The sequence below is a fragment of the Prenolepis imparis genome, unplaced genomic scaffold (assembly GCF_030444845.1).
Source record: "Prenolepis imparis isolate NDT839.2.m4 unplaced genomic scaffold, iyPreImpa1.0 SCAF_11, whole genome shotgun sequence".
NCBI classification, from domain to species: Eukaryota; Metazoa; Arthropoda; class Insecta; order Hymenoptera; family Formicidae; genus Prenolepis; species Prenolepis imparis.
The window spans coordinates 6,020,168-6,040,052 of NW_028141169.1; the positions used below are offsets into that span (position 1 = coordinate 6,020,168).

Genomic DNA, 19,885 nt, shown 5'->3' on the forward strand with positions numbered 1-19,885 from the left:
GGGGGTGCAAATGGGGTGGTACAATAGGCACTAATGGATCTCAAGCCGCCGCGAGAGGCGCTGCTTTTAATCTAATTGTCCTTCATAGCAACCGCGATCACGATCAGTGGTATTCAACTGTGATCCATCGTCTATGCTGCAGCATCCTGCAAAGAGAGAAAAATGCCCCGTGATATCCGTTGGGACACACTTGCACTTAAAGTCGGAAACTTCCTTTCTATTCTATCTCGAAAAATGTGGAATGTAATTCGTGTCTCGTACAGATGAGAAATTTCTCCGAGAAATATATATATATATCAACTCCACGACTATTTTAAAATAAATAATTCGATAACTTCGCTTCTAATTTTATCTTAATATATATTCAGTATTGATTAATTAACGAGTGCACAATATATTTTAAAGCAAAATAAGGGGAGTATTTAGAGGGACATCTCGACACGTTAAAAATAAGAAATAAGAAATGAAATACAGATATTATTATATGAATAATTAAAACTTTAAACTTTTTCTTAGAATTACTTTTAACATGCTTTGCAATATTGCATTCAATTTTGCCCATTTGCGTTATCATAATAACACATCCTGCAATAATTATTAATGTATTCTTTTAACTCCAAGTTTTCTCAAATATATTTGAAAAAAATAGACGTTTTTCTTAAAAATTGTTTATTTAGTAACTTTTGTCTTCTATTTTATCTTATCTTCTATCTCTTATCCTCTTAACTACTTTATTCTACCTGCTCCTCTGAAAACAATGTCAAAAGATTATAAGACCGAAACCGAATTTTAGCAATACAGTGTGACGGGCAAAATCGGAGGGAAGTGGACCTCGAGCGTTTCTTTCTACATCTAGTGGTTCCATTTAGCACGGCATCTACTTTGCGGCATTATGCGACACGGTCGTTGTGCTAAAACGCAAGCGGCACATTTCGAAAGCGTACGCGTACTTGTCTTAATGTAGCAATATAAAATGTCTGAGCCCTCCAACTCTTTCTTTGCCTAAAAAACTCACGAAAATGTATGTACCCATTCATCGCGTCTTTGTCGACTTTTTTTCTGTACATATCCTCCTTTTTTTAGCTCCGTATAAATTATTAAAAAGCAGCGTTCGAATCAACGCGTCAGTAAAAATTTCACTTATAAATCTCCATGCACGAATTACCTTGTGAAATGAAATATCATTCGCCTAGTCTACGTTATCCGAGCGTTCTATCGAGACCGCCAAGCAGGTGGTGCAATAATTACCTTCCCGCGCGATAACGCCAACGATAACGATAATTCTCGCGTTCGCTGTGCGGCCTTCGCCCCTTCGCGCGACAGATAAATTTCTGATAACGCGGATAAATTGGCCGGATTGTAATTGCCGTTGTGCGTGTTACCGGCGTCCACGCCCGGGATGCGCCCTGGTCCCCTTTCCCTGCTCTCTTCCCGAACGAAATTCACTTTCGACGACGGAAAATGCGTGCCGTCCGAAGGGAAAGGGAGAGAGAGCGCGATTAAACGCGCGGGTGTTTAGGATCCGTGGGAATTCGGGGTTCGTGCGGGGGCAGCACTGCCAGCTGCACGCGGAATTCAGGAAATTGTCGTAATGACGCGGCCGATACGCCAAATCTTTTCATGATTAATGACGCGGAAGCGATTTTGTAGCACGCTCCCTCCCCCCTTGTGAATTGCCTTCAAACAGGGCGAATTAGGGTGGCTCGGGTACGGGTGAAAAAGCACCTGCAGCTTATTAACCGTGATACACAAATGAAGACCACTACTATACTTACATGAAATGTTTGGGGTATTGAAAGATGATCGCATGCAATCAGTGACGCTTCTTCACACTTCACTTTCATCGGCCGCCAAATCATTTTTTTTTTAATTAATCCTAGATATTTAATATATCAATTAATTGTTTTCTGTTTTATTTAAAAAATTATACGAATTTTAATAATTATCCGAAATTTTTATTGCTTATCCTTTAGATCGAACTTTTAAAAGTTAATTTTTTTTTTTTTTTAAGGAAACTCAATTTATGCTGGCAAGCAATACTAATTTCGGAAGGAATATATGTTGTTCTGCATAATTCTTTGTAAGTGCAATATATTTCTTTAACTTAATGAATAACCTACATATTTACACAAAGTCTATAGTTGATATATATGATACATATGTATATATAACATGTCTAATGTGAATATGATACACATTTTTTACAAAACTTCTTCTCGCGCGCAATACATTTTCACCTGATTTTTACCAAAACATACGCAGGCGAGATTCTGTAGAGCACTTGGAAGAAATTCTATACGGCTGCATTCGTGTCTCTTTTTATATTCAGGATAAAGGCAATTGCGACATAGGATAAATATGACATCTTTAATAATATTTTCTTAATCAAATCAAATTAAATTGAATATATTAATCTTATAGAATGTATCTTATAGAATTGTATTAAATAGCAACGCACACTGCTTCGACTAGGTTCTATGTCGATGTTTGTCACTTTCAAAAACTTATAAGTAATTTATCACATTAAACAATTCTTCAAACAACATATTCTAGTATCATATTTAGCCCAGTGTAACAATTAGCCTGATTCACTTCGAGGGACAAATTTTCGATATCGATGAAATAGATTGTTACATTAAACGTCGAGTAACAACGCGAGCAGCATTAAATAATTAGAATAACGATATATAACATTATATAACGCTGCGCTGTACGTGACACTGTATCTCTGAAATCTCATTTTGATGTTTCGCGGAAACGCTGATAGAATCAATGATTTAACTTGTTGAAAACTGACGATGTTAATATCGGGAAAAAGAGACAGAGAGCGAGATGCATGTATTTAATTAGAAGTATAAATTTCGATGAAAGGAGAAATAATTATATATATATTTTTTTTTCATAAACTGCTAGTGGTTTGTGTAATTCCCCAACTTTGTTAACCATATTTATATTGAATAAAAAAATTTAAATAATATTAAATATAATACAATACAATATAATAAATTTAAAAAATTTTTCTAATTATAATTTGTAAACCAAATATATATTCTCTTTTTCTGTGTTTAAATAAATATTGACTAAAGAAATATTGACATAGATTATTTGTCATTAAAATTTAAATTTTATTCTTAGAGAAGAAAACTATATATTTTTATCTGTTTAACACTTATTTAAGATCTGTTTTATTATTATTGATATTATTCAAAATCATATATTTTCGTTTTTGCTTTCGAGATTGCTTTGTTAAATAAAATTAATAATAATAATTACATAAATTAATAATAATGATTATAATAAATTAACAATAATTATTATTATTAAGTATTATTAATAGTAATTAATAATAATTAATTATTAAGTATTATCAATTATTAACTATTAATTTATTAATTATTAATTAATAATTTAATTTCGAATCACGATGATTAAGATAATATTCGAATTCCTTGACATATTTCCCCTTTGGATCAAAAGAATACGTGTATGCGATCAGCAACTAATTAATATTGATAACTAATATAGTAAACTTATGATTGCGTCTTACACAGACTTCTAATTAGAATTCTAATTAGAATTAAAGTCGTGTAAATCATTCAATCATATCGAGCTATGCTGATCAGATATGTTCAAAATTAATAGCATCATCAACAAATGATTAAAAATTAATATCGAAAATCGTTTACTTCTTGCTCCAACACATGCTACTCGATTTCTAGGCCTTGATCCTACAGAATATTCCGAATGGTATAAAAATAATTTATTAATAATTCTTTATTAGAGTACCAAGAGTCTTAAAATTCTTTTTTTTTTCATAATTAACTTTAAAATCTGAAATAAATGCGTTTCCTTCCGGAACAATTAGTACATTAAAATACATTTAAAATCGATATCGAATCTCGTATGCGACCGACACGAAGTAAATCTCTCCTGAAAATAAATAAGAGAACCTTTCTTTACGCGCAGGCCGCAAATTCAAAACATTTATGATTGGTATCAAATATGGGTAAAATTCCCGAGAACAAGTTCGTCATATTTACAAAAGTCCGTAAGAGTTCTCACAGTTAATTGTCCACCTTGCGTAGCGCCTCCTCCGCCTTCACTCTTAACACTTCCGCGCTCTGCTTCCTGATCTCGTCATCGGACGATGTCGAGTCCTCGTCCTTGTCGTTTTTCGAGCTCAGGTTCTGCGGTATACTCTGCACTCCCAGATTCAGAGGATGCCCGACGTGCAGATGACCGCCCAGCGAGTGGCCGTTCACGTTATTGTGGTTCAACGACGAGCTCGGGTTCACGCTAATCGGCAGCATCGTGCTGAGCGACGCCAGATTCTGCGACAACGGCAGTCCGATGTATTGCGACAGGAAAGCATGTAACGGTAACTTGGGCGCGCTCGTGGGCCAGGGTGGCGGGAAAACCGGCGGGATGAACCAGGGAAACGCACCGGTCGGCGGACCAGAGGAATCCGCGCCTGGGACCCCGCCAGCCGTTTGTAAAAGCCGCGCGTGAAGAGACAATTCATTTACACCTGCGAATAGAAGTTGTGACAAATGTTGTACTAGATTTTTCTGCATATAAAATTGCTTTAACTCTCTGCATTGCAAATATTTTTTTCTTTTTTTTTTTTTGTTAGACGTTGATAAGCTATCTATAATTTATTAAGATTTTATTTTGATATCTATTATTGATTATCTATTGATAATAATTATTCATTTATCATGCCTGTTTATACATATAATTTTGAATATATGTTTTATTTATTTATGCTTGAAAAACATTGTACTTTAATTATCACTGCATTACAATTTTTTTCTTTGTTATAGTAAATATATGTAGTAAATCAATTAAATTACTATAGAACTCCAAAATGTTTTTAAAAAATGCACTTCAATGTGCATTAGAAGCATAAAGAGTTAATTTACTTTGCCTGTTAATGTATTTTCCCCGCTTTTACGTTTATTTTTAGTTTAGAGGAAATTAAAATTCTATGCCTTTTCATCTTCTTTCTAACTCTTTTAAATCAGAATAATAAGAATGTAAGATATATTCATTTATACCTTTTCTTCTATCCAAACATTATCATAACATCGCAAACATACTCACGAATTAACACAAAGAAAAAAATTTAGGAATTTGTATGGTTGAATGTAATTAATAAAATTGATTAAGGATGTCACACGGGGTCGCGAAATCATTAGTAGAATATTTTTCTCGTCACCAATCCGGCTCGCCGTGTACAAGCTTTACATCCACAGAACGTTTCATGAAAAATTAATCGGCCACGTTTCTATTCTATATCATTCGCGCGTGATGGCTACGACGATCGACACTGAATTAGACGTAATTGTCGCCGATTGCATCTACCCTTCGTAATTCCGAGCCTCGTCGCCCTTCTCTTGCACGTATTAACGACGTAACACGCGCGTTACTACGTTACAGCGAAGCGAGAAAGCAAACGGTGGATGAAAACGAGCTTCCGCGATTGATTCGTGACAAATCAGACCATTATCGTAGATATAGAGCTAGTTTTTTCTGATTCAATAAAATATTTTTTTTACTTAAACTGCGACATTATAAATAAGGCTACAACGTAACAAAAATATTACAAACCATGATTTATCCGTAATAATTTTGTCAAATAAAATATCTAATGAATCAACAATTACAAAAAGTTATTTATTCTATTAAAAAATGTCTTTTTTATTTGTATAGGAAGCAAAAAGTCTCATTTACGTTACAATTAAAATTATTCGATTTAATTATTAGTTTCATAAACTCACCACCTTGTTCGACGTGCATGAAACTGGTATCTCTGCCCAATGCCTTTTCCTTCTTGCGCCACTTTGCACGTCGATTTTGGAACCAGACCTGAAACCAAAAAAAAAAATACTTTCACGATCAACATTCAATACAGTTACACTGTGTTCATTAAAAGAAAATGATATAGCAAAATAATATATTACGATACTTTGAATAAAAAATTATAATCATTTTATGTTAGCCCAATTAGTCTGTTAAGAGATTAGAGTTTGTCATCACTGTTGATCCGGAATTATCGGAATATCAGGACATTCGTCACGAAGACCCGAAATTGGCAGAAAAGGGACGCGTATGAGAACCCCAGGCGCGCGTATCAGAGCGGCCAACAAAAGCTTGCTCTCGAGGTTGATTAAGCTAATTGTTAACAATTATCCTGATTTCCTTCGTACCCCTGAGTGCCAGCAACCCCTGCCTTCGTTTCTATCCTCGTCTATCCCCGGCGACCCTATCGCTAGTCCGGTTGCCGTATAAATGCTTTCGCTTTCCGCTCGAGCTGCTCCGATTTTTCGTGGGTACCAGCGGAGAAGCAGGAATAGAAAAAAAGAAGAGAAAGAAAGAAAAAAAGAAAGAAAAAGATTTTTTTTATTATACCTTGTGGATATCAAAGATTTGATAATATGTATGTTTAAAAAATGTAAGAGAGAAAAAAATATTTTTAAAAAACATTAAAGAATTTAGATATAAAACTAAATTTTTGTGTAAATATACAATGTATATAATATCCGAATAATACAGTGTTAAATAATCAATATTATAATTAAAAGAATAAATCGTGCAAAAAATAGATTTATTAATAATAAAAATAAAAGTAAATTTGATATAAAATTTTCTTTATATCTTCATAATTTATAATTTCTTCTCAGAAGAAGCGCAAATACGAAAGAAAAGATTATGACTTGTGATGAATTATGATATGTCATATACAACAATATTAATTATGATTAATTTGAAAAATCGAAATAAGCTGTGAATTACATTCAGATTGAAACAAATTAGCGAGTTAGTTTCGGTCGGATAGCAGAATAAAATCAAGCAACGTGAGAAAATCGAGAACGTAACCGGAGAGAAGCAAGTGGCATCGAGGAGGAAGAGAGGAATAACTTGAAGCGAGGGAAAGAGGTCAGCGTTGCGAGACGAGGGCAGGAAATTTAATTGCCTAATTGCTGTTAATTATTTAATCGCTTCTGAATAGCTTTTAACGCCTAAGTGCTCACAAACCTTGCGCCATTTAAGCGACCCACCGCGAACTCGAAAGTTTGCAACGCCAAAGCGTTTCCATAACTGCCCTATTAATCTCTCAAATCATTTACCATGGTGGTCAGTAATATTCAGTCCTATGCATTGATCTGAGGATTCTTTGTCGAATTTATAACTCAAGTATAAATATGCTTTTCTAATTAAGTCTTTAATAAGCTCTCTTTCTCTCTCTCTCTCTCTCTCTCTCTCTCTCTCTTAAGTTCTTGAGTATTATATAATTTGCTCTTATTTTTCTCTGACTTAATATACTGTCTTACAGATAGATTCTTTCACTCTAATAAGAAGAATATATGCATTATTTATTTAAAAAAGATATCCGACAAACAATACTGAGAAAGGATTACGAAAAATATATTTCCTTGAATTTCTTTTGAGAGAGAATTGTGATAATTTAATATACATCACATGTGTGTGTGTGTGTATAATTTGAAAACTATACGACATTTATATTAGATAAAAATCAATTCTAGATTGATCAAAAAATATTAAATAAAAAAAAAAGAATATTTTTTTCCAGAATATATTGCAGTGAATAGATATAATGCAGTGAAGAGTAACTCGTGAAAATTTCATATAAAATCGCGTCGCGATGTCCATAAAAGCTCGTGAAAATTCCCTCGAAACGTTCAGCGATCGCGAATCGCGGGACGATCCAGGGTATAGGAAACGTCAGAAACGACTCGCGATTGCGTTACCATACGCGCGATCGCCGATATATCGGCCAGCCGAGTTAATATCGAAAAATGGGGTAATTTCGCATCTCGAAATCGACGTGAGGGAGAAAGAGAGAGAGGGTTGGGGGAGAAGGGACAGGAGGATTTCCTAGATTGAAATAAAGTGGCCGTGGCACACCGGCTGCGCCGTGGCGGATCATTTAGCGGTTTTGTCGAGCGACGGCCAATTGCCGGCATTGTCGCTCCGCTGTACCACAATGGGCCAATCGGAATGTTCTCTATCTCTTTTCAGCATCATCGCCACCCTTCCGCCGGCGGCCCCACGCACAACCCTTCGCACTCTCTCTTTCTCTCGCCCTCTCTCTCTCTTTCATCCATGTCGATATATATATAGACATATACATATAAAATATATTAGACACACACACAAGTGCAAAAATGCGTACATACAAGTGTGCGCCTCCTCCGAAATTGTGTGTCAGTTTCTTTGTCGTACATCAGAATAAAACAATTGAATCGGGCGATTCCAAAGACGCACTGATTCGAGGATATTGGTTCTTTGAGGAAATCAATAAGAGGTTCTTTCCTTATCCAACATCTGTCAAGAATCGTTACCGCATCATATAATGTGCACTCATTTCTCTTTATGTAGATAGACTATTATTTCTCCAATGTAATTAAATTCATAATGATTTAAATGAATTATAATTAACGGGTTACAAATATAATATTAACTTAATTATCAACTATAATTCTCTCAGTAATTTCTATTTAAAATTAGAATGTTTCTTGCACAATTACACATATTTGTATATCGTGAAAATTAATTTATTTTTAAGATGATATATTCGAGAGAGAGAAAGAAAGAGAGAAAGAGAGAGAATAGAATTCTCTGCACGTATATAGAAAGGATGTCTACCAGTTATTGTGGATTGAACTACACCCCAATGCTTCAACGTACTTGAATTTTCAAGGATGCTGCTTTAAAGTAATTCCAAAGCAGATTACACTGCTCTCTATATGCGGAGCAACCCCCCCTTCTGTGGAATTAACCATTGATGGATTCGAGACGTAGCGTGTGTTTCGCAAAATTACAGATGGAAAACGGTAGCGTGAAATTTTGCGATACAATAGTCGCTAATTAGTTAAGTGACTCGCGCCTTGAGGCTGACTCGCCCGAGCGCAATCCTACAAACACTCGAGGATGCTCCACGCTCGTCAGAATCCGTCTTGCTCCGTATAAGATCCGTATTATACAGGAATTAATTCGCATGACGATTGTTGCATGTGAAAATCAATTTACATTTATTATACGCGTTCACTGCATTCTATCTACATACACTAATCCCTATATAATGTTATGACAACATTAGATTTATTCATACGAGAAACAAGTTTAAATCTAATATAATTATAAACAACAATATATGGCTATACAAACAAGTTTTGTTGTATTATTGATATATAATATTATTAGCACATATTATATTGCCTCGATTTTCCTTTTAATAGTATTCTCCTATATTTAACATAAAATTATATACGAACTGGCAAATAGCCTTTTAAACTTCTTTGTCCTGGGGCCGAATCTAAAGCTCGTCATTTAAACTACTTACAAAACTTGCGAATGCCACTATCAAATGCGTGAAATTCAGCGACACACGCGTGCCTTTCGGGCTTTGTGAATTCGTCCAGCCAAAGCGGCGAAAGGTTAATTATGCTTCTGCAACTGTCTCGTCGTCTGGGCGAAATCTGGCCCGACTTCCTTCCCTCTTTCCCTTCAAGCCGCATTTGGAATATTCAAGCCGGTCGTTGCGCGGAAATGGCATAAGCTAATCTTTTAAAAGTACACGGCGATCGAGAGTGTCGAGACTATATTTTATTCTCGTGAAACACGGTATTTAATAACAACGATATAGATATTCATTGTTCTTTTGAACTAACATTTAGACAATCTAAATTTATTAATTTATTATATTTTTATAATATAATAATATATATTTTATTTAAATATTTATTATTTTACATAAGTTATTCAAAAAATTCTCAGATTTATTTGAAAAATATTAAAGCCGCATCTGTCGTGAATTTCTAACTTCTTTTAGTCTTTAAACATTTGCAAGAATTTTTCTCATTCCGCGCATTAATTTTTTTACAACACATGTTTTTCTTCTAGATGAATCGCTTATCAAAACTTACCTGTACTCTCGCCTCCGAAAGGTCCAACCTCATTGCCAGTTCCTCCCTAGTGAACACATCCGGGTACTGCGTGTTCCCAAAAGCCTTCTCGAGTTCGTGTAGCTGATAGGTTGTAAAAGTCGTGCGGGATCTTCGTACTTTACGTGGGCGATCGGATTCACCCAGGTTCAAGGGATCGTGCAACGCGTCGTTGATTTGATGATCGCTTAAATGACCGAGCTCCGTGTCGCCGCCATCGACAACGGCGTCAGATGATGTCGCGTGATCTAAAATCAATGATATGTCACTCTGAAAAAGCGCGATTTTACCCACTCACTTTACAATTTTTTCAAAATATAATTTTAAAAAATTAATATCTAATATAAATAGTAACTTGAAATAAGCAAGCATTAATAAAAGTTGTAAATTAAATCTTAACAAATTTAGATCAATTTAATAAAAAAATTAAAAGATCAATGTCATGTAATTTACAAAAATCTAATGGCTATATAATGGTATTAATTATTTCATAATAATAGGTTTTCTCACAAACATGTTTATGTGCTGTCACCTCTATTAATTTACTTTCTTATTAATGGCATCTGTTTGTAAGTATCTGTTTGCAATCGATTTCTTATTTTATACTTTATATCATTGCGTTGAAATATATAATTTTTGATTGCTTAAGACTTGAATAATGCATATAAAACTCTGAATTTTTTTTTCTATTTCTTTTCTATCAATTCAATTCTTTCATAAACTGTCCAGGGGAGCTATTACCTATCTATTCAAAATTATTTCCGATCGGAATGACTCCGTTTTTCGTCACTTAATCTATTATAAATATGCGAATAATATCCGAAACGATCGGAATATTTCCGACACCTTGCGAACGAATGGAAACTCAATTCCAATCGAAATGAGATTACGAAAATTATCGTTGACAACCCAAGTGTGATTGGCTCGGATTCGCTCAGAATCTGGAAGATTCATAATAATCTAAAGAAACGAATGGAATCGCGAATCGAAATTCGCGAGACGAAAATTCACGTTTCCTTCCGATTGAAATTGCAAAATAGATTCATAGATTCCAAACTCGATAAGATTAATAACATAAGATTAAGAGATATTTATAAGACTTTAAGATAGATTTTTAAGATCAAATCGAAGAGAGTCATTCATATGCAACTGATCGAAATGCTCGAAGCTTTCAGCTCCGTAAGACGCGAGAAAATTTGCGACCCTTCACATTTATCGGCGCATTTCCGCTTGTTAAATACGTCAAATACGTCAAACAGTACCTCCGATACTTGAGCGCGCGGGGAGACGATCGAGGCGATTAAACCATATCGCTTCGCGTTGCCAAAACGAAATTGTCGTTTTGCCTGATATACCGACTCTGGCGGCGGCGGCGGCGGCGGCAGCAGCGGGGAGATACGGGTGCAATTTCATTTTTAAGCCGCACAACGACCGGTACCGATATAACCGATACGCCGATGACGTCCGATCGGCGGATTTGCCAATTTTTAAGCCTCGCTTCATCTTTTTTTTTCTTTTTTTTTGTTTCACCGCTCCATACATGCACCCGCGCGGACACACGCGTGTACACGCCCGCGAAATACCCTACAAATGTAAGTGCGCGCACATTATATATACGTATGTGCTCGACAGTACTTAAAAGCCGTCGCTGTCAGTGATTAGCAAATATCACGAGTGCACACTCTGCCCACCCTTCTTCCACCTTTTCCTCCTCTTCTGTCCCTCTCTCTCTCTCTCTGTCACGATACAGCAACAGCCTTGCTGTACAACCCCCGTGCAACACATGCCCTTCTCGGGCGATCGCATCCCGCCTCTAGTCCTCCCTCAGTCATATTTCCTACCATGACCACTCGTTCTGTCTTTGCGCGAACATCGATGAGGGCTTAAAGCCCTATTAGAGTAAACTACGCGTAGAAAAGGTATGTATTTCGTTCGATTCGCGTTAAACGAGAAATCAAATCGCGCCGTATGTCGACTTTATAACGGGAGCCTTTCGCGATCATCGTCAGTTATAATCGTGCATAAAATGGCTTAAATTTTGCGAATAAAACAATAGGATGAATAATCTCGCGATGAGACAATAGGATCTTCGCGAAGAGAAGCGATTCTTTTTTAGCGAGATTAATATATAAGTTATATCGCAGAGTTTACATAAATTTGTTATTCATATATATATATATTTCTCTATCGTGTCTATTTTTTACATTTATATTAAAAATTTTAATAATTGACGATTAATGTGCGGCGATTATTTTTCAACAACTTTGTTATAAAACCCTACGACTCTACAATGTCGGATCGATACGCGTAAAAATGTTTGAAAAACGCTCGTGCAATTCGCGCGAGATATTGTGCGAAACGTTCAAATAATAACAATTCGGTTGATCTGCATGTAATTTCAAAAGGCACTTGACGCGTTAAAAATAAATCCATCGAGTTTAACGAGTTTAAAAAAAAAAAGATGCACAAAACGAACCATTACGCTTGATGCGCTTGTCGAGATGTCAGAAGAATGTCGCCGAACGGTTTGCGAGCGAAAAGTAGCAGAAATATCTCTCACATTCCATAAAAATGCATCGCGGTAAAAATGGTTACACCTCTTTGACGCCTGTAAGAAGTGATATATATATATACATATATATATGTGTATATGTATATATATACACGCGCGTCACAAATTGCCGCTTACGATTTATTATTCCCCTTTGAATCTTTTATTGCGTCGGTAATCTTGAAAGCGCGATATACGAGCGATCTTCCTTTCTCGGACTTTCTCATCTTTTGCACAAGAAGGAGCTTTCTATAGGTCTCTGACAAAAGTATATCAAGCTTTTCATTGCGGTCAAACTCGTTACTGAAAACTTCAAGTGGGAAATTAATACGTGTTTCTGTTTGACAAAAAAATAAAAAACCTATTAATTAATTTAAGAGAATAGTTGAATTTTTTTATTACATATATCTCTTACTGCGTAATTTAAGTATATTTCTATAAAGAAATGTTTTATATAATTAAATAATCCTATTAGAAATCGATATAATAATATTAATAAAAAGAAAACATATAAATTATATTATAATCATATGTCAACAGTCACGCTGAGAATTAATAGAAAAAAAATCTCTAATACATTTCAATATAAACCAATAGATGAGAAATTACAGATATGACATACATTGCATGTATTTATTGCTTATTGAGACATGATTAGGTTTATATTGGTGTTTACAACCACAACACTCACTGATCTATCGATAAAATCGACGTTGCATCCTCATTACTGCTGCGAATTGGGCTAATTAAGCTCAGCTAACTGCATATCGCGCTTTAGATTAATGCATATAAATTGGATAAGGACCTGAGACCGAAGCAGCAATTACAAAGTTACAACGGTTCGCTACGACTTCGTCTACATCCGCTTACGCGCATACGCCCTGACTAATTTCACATTAAATTATAATCTGCTTCAAGAGTACGTTTCCGCGAAATCGTCATATTACACTATGCCACATCTTCTAAATAGTATCTAGCTTGATAAATGTAATCTATTGAATTTCTGTGCATGCGCTACAAATTAGTTCTAACCATCTTACATCAACCAATAAGCCATTTAGCACTAAATATTACTATTCTCTAAACCAGTTCGTTTGTTTCGCGCAAACTTAAGCTGTCTGCCCCTAAATATAGCCTAAGAAAATATTATTGGTCCCTTTTCAGTGAAAAAGATTTATTACAAAACCAAACAGCTTATTTTAGATATTTGAAATTTTTTAAATTCCAGAAATAGGAAACGCAAATGAGTTACGTTGACAGCTAGAACATATCCGGATCAGGTATGTTAGTATTTCTGGTTTCTCATTAGTTCAGAGATTACTTGTAATTCAAGTTTAATATGTCATTTTGAATGCTTCAATTTATGAGGCTTGACCAATAGCACGAGGTAACCATTTCGAATGACCGTAAGATTACAAATTATCCATCCTTGTGGCGCGCATCCATTCATCCCGTTCAGCGCGTCTCCATTCGGGCTAATTAGACAAGCATTTACTACTCGTGCGTAATAATGCTAATCCTACTTTTCGGTGTCGATACATAGCGAGCAGTTGTGATAGGATGAACCGAGAGAAACGATTGAAAACGTAAGCGTGCACATTGCCTGGCGGCGCACGTTATACGCACGCATATTATGTTTGTGTGCACGCATGGGCTTTCGCACGCATACGTGCGCCGAAAGAGTGAGAGAGAGAGAGAGAGAGGAAGAGAGAGAGGGGCATCGTCGTACTAATCCAAGCTGAATAGAGAGATTTCAATGTTTTTATGCCGGGGCACAATGGAGTACCCACTTGATGCTTAGCTCTCCATTGCTTTTTATTAAATCTACGGTGCGCCGACGCCTGATGTGGACCAGACGACCAAGGCAGGGTAGGGTAGGGTAGGTAGAGATAGCCGAGAGGGTGACGCTCGTAACGGCGAAATTAAAAATTTATTTACCGTGTCGATCGCAGGCACATGTCGCCAATTATTTCGTCATGATAAAATATCGAAGAATTTAGAAAATTGTATCAATGATTGTAGCGATGGGAATCTCTAAATAACTTGATGAGTAGAAAAACTAAGCAAAATTTATAAGTAACAGCAATTTATAAATATAAATTAATAACTATCTGACGGTAATAATCATGAAAATAATAATATAAGCGGTGAACATAATGCACCCTTTAATGCACGATAAGATTCTTCATTTCGCGTTACAGTTGGTAGTTCATATTCCTTTGAACTTTTTCGCCTACGCAAGCTTTTTCCTAGAAAATTATATTATCTTAAAGTGTCATTCTCCTAATACGATACGAATGTTTATAAGTGTTCAAGCATTTATAATATACGACAATTTTATGGATAAATAAAATCCTCTCTTCTACGAAAAGATTTATTATAATATACAGAAATATATATTATAATGTAACATATAAATTATTTATCTAGATTGTATTGCATATAATGCAAAAAATCTGAAAACATCAAAAAAATAATGCAACTAAGAATACCGCGGAAAAACTAAAATCAGTATTGTCACTTTGATGCGCTTGACACGTGCTATATGTAACAAAAATTCGAGATTATCCAAAATTTCTTGAAATTAAATTTCGTTGATGTAATAAAATTTCCTATGAGATCTTTTCAAAATCACATCTCTGACGCGAATACAGTTAAAGTCTCGGCAACTCTAATTTTAAGTAGTCAATCTCGTCGTTTCCCCTCGAAAAGTTTCCCCTGTGAAAGTAATCAATCTTATAAAAGATGAGAAATCTTTCTTTCAATAGTTTCTTCTAATGTGTACGTAAATTCCGCTTGTCTTCGAAATAATTAGAATACACATAACAAAAGTGTTTTTCAAATTTTGCGTCCAGGTCGCTCTAAAAAGGATCATTCTTCCGGTAAGGCGCCTATGCGGATTATGTGTCTAAGCGTTAAGCGTTAAAAGGGATTTGCGTCTGTCCGGATCACGACTGTCCAGTCGGCGAAATATACTTTCGTGAGACAGGAACGGATTACAAGTAGCCGAGGACTTTACACTGAAAATCTAATAAAATCCTTAAGGAGAATTACGTTAATACGCCAGCCACGTATTCCACGGGATAAAACGTGACGAGATCACGTTTCAAAAAAAATGTTGTGAAACGCGCGTTTATAACAATTTATAAAATATAAGAAATATTATAGAAGAAATATTTTTTCTCTCTCTTTTATAAAATACATAATAAAATATAAATTTGTTATAAATATGTTTTGTATAAACTAGAAAGATATGAATAAATATATAAACACATTTCATTGTTCAAATATGTACCTCACTTTTTTTTTTTTTTTTTTTTTTTTTTTAATAAGGCAGTACGTAACATGAAATATATTATATTATTAATATTTAGCAACTTCCTTTTTTTATTTAAAAATTTAATTTGATAATTTGATTTAAACATTATATTTATAATTGCACGATGATATAATATAGTTTATTATTATAATATTATAATAATAGAAAAATTAAATATTCACGACCACATAAGATATCTACATGCTCATTATGGCAAATACGAATTATATAATGCTATTCTACTCTTTGAAAACTAACCGTGAATTATAATACAATAGATGTAGATTCGTTCGAGAGAATATACAAACATTGCAAATATACATAAATTATATTTCTAATAATTTATATATTTATGATAGCCGTGGAACAACAAATTGTTCACATATCATTTCCAGCGTTTGCACGTCACGCGTAGTATTTCTGTATTTGTACACTGCATATACGTATACAGAGACAATGTACATCTGATGTATACACGCAATTTTGCGTGTCGTAACTTCGTGCCGTAAATTCGTGTTACAGCAGTTATCACTGATCGCATATAAATTGAAGACTAAGTAAATTCTCATTTTATAAAATGTATTTTTTATAAAAAAAAAAAAAAAAGAAAAACACGAGCACAATTCAAGATAAAAGCATCGTTGAGCCGATTATCTCAGATTATAATATTGAAAGCAATGCTATTTTTGAATCATTGCAGTTGATCTAAAAATAGCGGCGTACTTGACATATACGAGTAATTGAACGTACAGACCTAATGTGTAAGAGAGCCACTTTGTGTTTGTATCTGTATACTTTGACATATTTGAAGTCAACTCTCTCTCTTCGTTCTAATAAAAATGTCGAGGGGGATCATTATCTATCGTAATTATTTCTTTTATAAATACCTTTATAATTAATCTTTAAATTATAATTTGATTTAAGAATAAAGTTATATTTAAAATTAAACATTAAATTAAACATGTAAAAATAATTAAGATAAAAATAATTAAGATAATTATAATTTTTATTTGGGCTTGCAAAGCTTAATTGTCAAAAATAACATTTTTAACCACTTATTATAAGTTAAATTATTAACCTTCCCAGAAATATTATTAAGATAATACGAATCTCTCTTTCTCTCTTTTTCCTAAAATATGTAATATGACTCAGGTTTAAAGGTACATTGTATACAGAAATAAATTAAATATATTATAGATGTCATTATAAAAACATTTGGAATTATTAAGTTTCTTCTATATTTAGTTAAAGTACCTAATTAAGTATCTAATTTTGAGAAAGAGAGAGAGAGACCAGATAGAAAGTCAGCTATATATCGATATTTCAATATCTAATACATTTTTTAATAACAATCTCAAATCAGCAACTATTTTAAACTTGAGAAATACATAAGCAAGACGAAAAAGTTGGTTCGTGCGTTTAATAAAAATATTGGGATAGTGATCGTCATGTTGTTCTGTATAAGCCACGGTTATAACTGACTAGTAGCGAGTAATAACGTAGTTCTTTATAAATTCGATAACACGATTTATCATGCCGTGACGATTCTACAAAGCGCATGCAGCGAAACAATCCGCCTCTTCGTGCACCTCTCTCCGCAGCCTAACCGCGCGCATGTCGCACTCGCGTGTCGCACAACACCGTGTAGTAAATTCACGTTACACCGATTGTCACCACAGATTCTGTAACCCACGACGACCTAATTACGTAACGTTACCTTTAATCGCGCAATCCTAAAATTAGCAATGTGAGTCTGTAAGATGCAAAGCTCTTTCTCACATTGTCAAAGTTTGCAGCTTCATATAAATTATAGTTCTCATTTTTTAAGATTCAAATTTAAAGTATACTTGTATGTGTGTATTATTTTTTCATAAAAATATAGATATCAGTTTTGAGTTTTTTTGCGACTTTATACATATATTTTTTTTTTATTAAAAAATAAAGGAATATTTTCAAAATTTTTTACAATTTCCTGATGTAAAAAATTAGATATTTATAATTTACAATTATAATATATAACTTATAATTATAATTTATAAGTAGAACACGTACACACATATCTTGATAACTTATATAATATTTTAATACATATAATATTTTTAATTTATATCTTTTCCTCTTTCTTATGTATTTCTGAAGAAAATAAAAATTCTCTAATAAACTAAAAACCCGTAAAGACTCTTCATATTTGCATAGCGATTTACGAATAGATATTAAAATCAACAATTAGTCATCCTTAATAACTTCGAAAACATGGTTGGTTGTCATTTGGGAAATTATCTAACGATATGAATCTTATCAGATAATGTTCGCATTTTACTCACGATACATCATCTTGAAATAAATATACACGGAGCAAATAAACAACTAACGAGAGCAATATGTATAAATACAAAAATAATTTTTTTTTTAAACTTCCTTTGATGTATATCGTCCTATGTAAGCGAATCGAATGTTAACCAATATTCTATTTGTATTTATTGTAACATAAATATCTAAAAATTTTAACAGTGAAAATTTGCATTTGCTGCTCTCGCTCATTGTTTGTACGCTCAATATATGCTCCTCTCAGGAAATCTATGTTATTATAATGAGAAAAAAGAGTATGCCCGTGTCGCTATCGCATCACGATCGATCGGTATCAAGGTAATAAAAATTGTAACAGACTTCTTATCGCGATCTGACAATCATTATATACGATTGCACACAATCGTTTCGTGAACGAAGATATAATTGTTTTATTAGACTAAGCAGCGTATTGTTGTGTATATATATACAATTTAATAAATTATTCAAAAGAGAAATATTTAATTTATAACAAAAGTTTATTTTGTATACTGCGATACGATAAATACGATAAAGTAAAAGAGAATTATAAAATCTATTGCAAATTGAATAATTTTTTTGATCTTATAATCTTATTATTACTATACAAGTATATATAATACAAGTATATTATAAAAAATTTATAAATGTATAATAAGAAATAATAAATCTATAATAAATATTCATATGATTATCACTACTAAAGCAATAATATATATAATTATGAAAGATAAATATATTGAACTTTTCCAACAAAGAAAGTTACACGTCAAATCATAATTGAATTTAATGGTCTCTGAATAGATATTTATCTAAATTATTATTTTTTTTTGTACTTAAAAATTTGTCATTATATAAAGTAGTTATAAAATATTAAATATTTTTAATTAAAGTTTTAATATTTTAAATTCGTAAATATATCTAAAATAAACTATGTTTATACATTTATTCGTCACATTTTAATAACATAGATAATTTCCAATTGAGAAAATTAAAATTTGTGTATAGATACGCTCCTAAAAAATGTCTTAAATCTACCAACTGACAAAAATAAAAGAAAACAAAAATAGAGTTTATCATACAGATAAACAAAGTTTATCATACCTTCATCTTTGCCATGACCCAATATCTGATCGATGGTGTACACATTTCTCTTTTGATTATAAGTCTGGGCCATTCTAAGGAAATCTTTCTCCCCGAAAATCACTGACGTAAAGTTTCGCGATATTCAATGGCAAACAAGTGGCAGTACGAAACAGTCCTCGATCCACGAAAATCACTGGCAAATCATAAATTGTCTCCCGAGTGGCACGCGCGCAAATTGAATCTCCCGCCGAGTCGCGTGTACTTCCGAATGTGGTGTGGTCCAGCCGAAAAAAAGTATGAGAATAAAGAAAAAGCGAGAGAATATATCTGAGAAGGATGGAGAATGAGGAGAGACACAGGAGGTTGTCGAATACTTCACGCTTCGTTCTCCACCTTCTCGACGGAAAATGCGTCAATCGACGGCGCACCACGAACTGGCTCGTCGGACATGAAAGCAGCCCTTAATATCGCGTACACCCGCCCCACCTTGCAACCCCTAACACCGCCATATTAGCCCCTCGACCAATGAAAGCGCGTGCTTTTCACCCAAAGCCACCCCGTAATCGGAGGCTGAATGAAGCCTGGGCGGGGAATATTTTGCCCTTTCCGCGTAAATCCCCGGATTTTTTCTGGCTC

At 33.9% G+C, this 19,885-nt stretch overlaps 1 protein-coding gene across 3 annotated transcripts; it reads right to left on the minus strand.

Annotated features, from left to right (window-relative positions):
• Positions 1-56: 56 nt before the first annotated feature.
• Hbn (aristaless related homeobox homeobrain) lies at positions 57-19,657 on the minus strand. Of its 3 annotated transcripts, XM_083049712.1 has the most exons (5): positions 19,268-19,657; positions 9,951-10,216; positions 5,781-5,868; positions 4,063-4,528; positions 57-146 (listed from the first exon to the last, which is right to left on the minus strand). In XM_083049712.1, the coding sequence occupies exons 1-4, from the start codon at positions 19,338-19,340 to the stop codon at positions 4,065-4,067; spliced, it is 891 nt and encodes a 296-aa protein (XP_082905838.1). In that variant the 5' UTR covers positions 19,341-19,657; the 3' UTR covers positions 57-146; positions 4,063-4,064. The 3 variants fall into 3 exon arrangements, with proteins under 3 accessions (XP_082905838.1, XP_082905839.1, XP_082905837.1); XM_083049713.1 differs by lacking the exon at positions 57-146 and having other exon boundaries at positions 3,428-4,528; positions 5,784-5,868; XM_083049711.1 differs by lacking the exon at positions 57-146 and having other exon boundaries at positions 3,428-4,528.
• Positions 19,658-19,885: the final 228 nt, after the last annotated feature.